The sequence below is a fragment of the Chroicocephalus ridibundus genome, chromosome 12 (genome assembly GCF_963924245.1).
Source record: "Chroicocephalus ridibundus chromosome 12, bChrRid1.1, whole genome shotgun sequence".
Taxonomy (NCBI): domain Eukaryota; kingdom Metazoa; phylum Chordata; class Aves; order Charadriiformes; family Laridae; genus Chroicocephalus; species Chroicocephalus ridibundus.
The window spans coordinates 18824179-18827104 of NC_086295.1; the positions used below are offsets into that span (position 1 = coordinate 18824179).

Sequence of the window (2926 nt, forward strand, 5' to 3'; positions counted from 1 at the left end):
AAATGTACATTTATGCGATTTCTAGGAGTGCGACCCACATACTGCTTACAGACGGCACGCGCGGATGGCAGTCTGACTCCCTTTTGTTTTCAGATCTCCCTATGACTTTATCTAGCTGCCTTCTTGGACTAGTTATCTGTTGGATAATCCCGTGTCAGTTGCTAGATCTGGAGCATAAAGTGGTTGTTTTTTTTCAGTTCCGGGATTACTTACAAAGAACGTAATTCTGAAATGCTCCAGTGCTGCCTCCTACTGTTCGTAACATTGCTTTGATGATCCTGGCTATAGCATATACGCTTTCAAATTGACAAAAAATTCTCATCCTGTTAAAGACTGGATGTAGCAGGACAGGTTTGCTGCCCCAAAACGTGACCCTTCCATGATCCAAGGTAAAGAACAAGGACACTCTAAAGCCCATTTCACTGAAGGCCATCAGCCCACTGTGATGTAGGTCAGAGCATTGGGAAGATTAAATAACCAGTTTGTCAGTTCTCAGTGCCTCTGAGGCACAGTTACTTGCTACACAGTACAAAAGATTAAAAAAAAAGCTCGATCTGCGCTTGCAACTCATTTCACCATCGGTTTGAGCAAGACACACGTATCCAGAGGCCTGAGGTGTAACCCAGCGATTACAAGGATTAAATCCTGAACAGCACAATCCGTGCAAGCCCAGCAATGTATTTCCCACCACGAAAGGAATCGGTACTGACACGTTGTTATCACTGAATAACCGTAACTGGGTTAACGTTGCTGGAAAGGACCAGAGCCATCTACAGACGTCAAGAAGGGTCTAAAGAAGATATTTATCAGCGGCCTGCAGAAAACAAGTTGCAAGCAGAAAGCGGTGGATAAATACAGAGTATACAAGGAAAACTACTGGGTATACAAGGAAAGTATACAAGAGTATACAAGGAAAACGACAAGGTCCAACAACCTGCTGCTTAATAGCAACAGATAAATACCAAAAGGGTATTAGATGCCCTAGGTACCTAGATGCCCACCGCCTGCAAGATAAAACTGACACCAGACCAGGGCATAACCAAAAGGAATACGCAACAGTTCATATTGCATATGCAACATACGCAGCTTCAGAGAGTTACAAGAGGCTTAACTGAAAAGAAAATCAGTTCTGTTTTACCTCCAACCGGGACCCTCTCTACGTGCACTGACCTCCAGACACTGTCCCACAGGCCTTCAAGGCACCTCTAGGAACAGCTGATGGCATTTGTGCTCACTCAGGTTTATCCCAGCACCCCCCAGACCTTCATGTCCCTCCCAGGAGCCTGGCTGTGCAAGGACACTGCTGTGTGCTCCCACTCTGCGCACTCACTCACGTTTGCTCTTCACTGATGTTCCTTCTCCTGGGCACGTTACTGGCCGTGTGCTTGAGAGGCATTTTGGGACAAGACCTGAGCCTTCAGGCACTGCCCTGACACGATCCCCTCGTTAGGATGGAAATGCTGTTTTGGAGGCCAGCTCTGTCACAGAAGTGCTCATTCCCTGTCCCTGCCTGCAGCCACAGGACCACCACACCACAAAACTGTCACCAAGCTTCAAGAGCACTCAAGCCTTATACCAAGAGAGGAGCTAAGAAGGAGAGCGCTGAAGTGGAAAGGGAGCAGCTCTGGGAAGACCAAGCGCTGGTGCTCCTTGACAGTGCTCCGGTGCCGGGACCTTTTCCCCTCCAGCTCTGCACGCAGGATCTGCCCCTGCAGCTCTAGAGAAGGTCTCAAAGGAAGGATCTCAGGCAAACAATTAATTGGAAGGTCCTTTATTTTGTTAAAACAGAGAGGGAGGGTGGCTCCTCCTTTACACAGTCTCTGGGTCACACAGAAGGTGGATAAATACATAACTGGAAATGGCACAAATAATGATGTTTGTTTGTGGACAGTATTATAATATAGAAAACAAAGCAAAAATACCCCAAACTCCCAACCAAAACCAACCTGCAATGAGTTCCATTAGGAGTGATTTGCAGAAGACGACAAGCAGTTTAATGCTTCTGAAAGCATCCAGTTATCAGTTTCCACACTGCATCCTTGAGCTGCTGGTTCCTCATGCTGTAGATGAAGGGGTTCACTGCTGGAGGCACCACGGAGTACAGAACTGCTGTCACCAGATCCAGGGATGGGGAGGAGAGGAAGGGGGGCTTCAAGTGGGCAAACACTGCAGTGCTGACAAGCAGGGAGACCACGGCCAGGTGAGGGAGGCACGTGGAAAAGGCTTTGTGCCGTCCCTGCTCAGAGGGGATCCTCAGCACGGCCCTGAAGATCTGCACATAGGACACCACGATGAAAACAAAACAACCAAAGCCCAAACAGACACTGACCACAAGAAGCCCAACTTCCCTGAGGTAGGCGTGTGAGCAGGAGAGCTTGAGGATCTGGGGGATTTCACAGAAGAACTGGTAAATAGCATTGCCCTGGCAGAGGGGCAGTGAAAATGTATTGGCCGTGTGCAGCAGAGCAGTGAGAAAGCCACTGCCCCAGGCAGCTGCTGCCATGTGGACACAAGCTCTGCTGCCCAGGAGGGTGCCGTAGTGCAGGGATTTGCAGATGGCCACGTAGCGGTCGTAGGCCATGATGGTGAGAAGGGCAAACTCTGCTTCAAAGAAGAAGGCAAGCAGAAAGACCTGGGCAGCACATCCTGCATAGGAGATGACGCTGGTGTCCCAGAGGGAATTGGCCATGGATTTGGGGAGAGTGGTGGAGATGGAGCCCAGGTCAAGAACAGAGAGGTTGAGGAGGAAGAAGTACATGGGGGTGTGGAGGTGATGGTCCCAGGCTACGGCGGTGATGATGAGGCCGTTGCCCAGGAGGGCAGCCAGGTAGATGCCCAGGAAGAGCCAGAAGTGCAAGAGCTGCAGCTCCCGCGTGTCTGCGAATGCCAGGAGGAGGAACTGGGTGATGGAGCTGCGGTTGGACAT

General features: G+C 49.9%; 1 protein-coding gene across 1 annotated transcript; it reads right to left on the bottom strand.

Annotated features, from left to right (window-relative positions):
• Positions 1-1993: 1993 nt before the first annotated feature.
• LOC134522494 (olfactory receptor 14A16-like) lies at positions 1994-2926 on the bottom strand. Its single transcript, XM_063350211.1, has one exon. The coding sequence runs from the start codon at positions 2924-2926 to the stop codon at positions 1994-1996; it is 933 nt and encodes a 310-aa protein (XP_063206281.1).

What these genes read in the sequence shown, in the direction of transcription:
- LOC134522494 (XM_063350211.1), bottom strand. Translation starts at nt 2,926, where the DNA reads ATGTCCAACCGCAGCTCCATCACCCAGTTCCTCCTCCTGGCATTCGCA.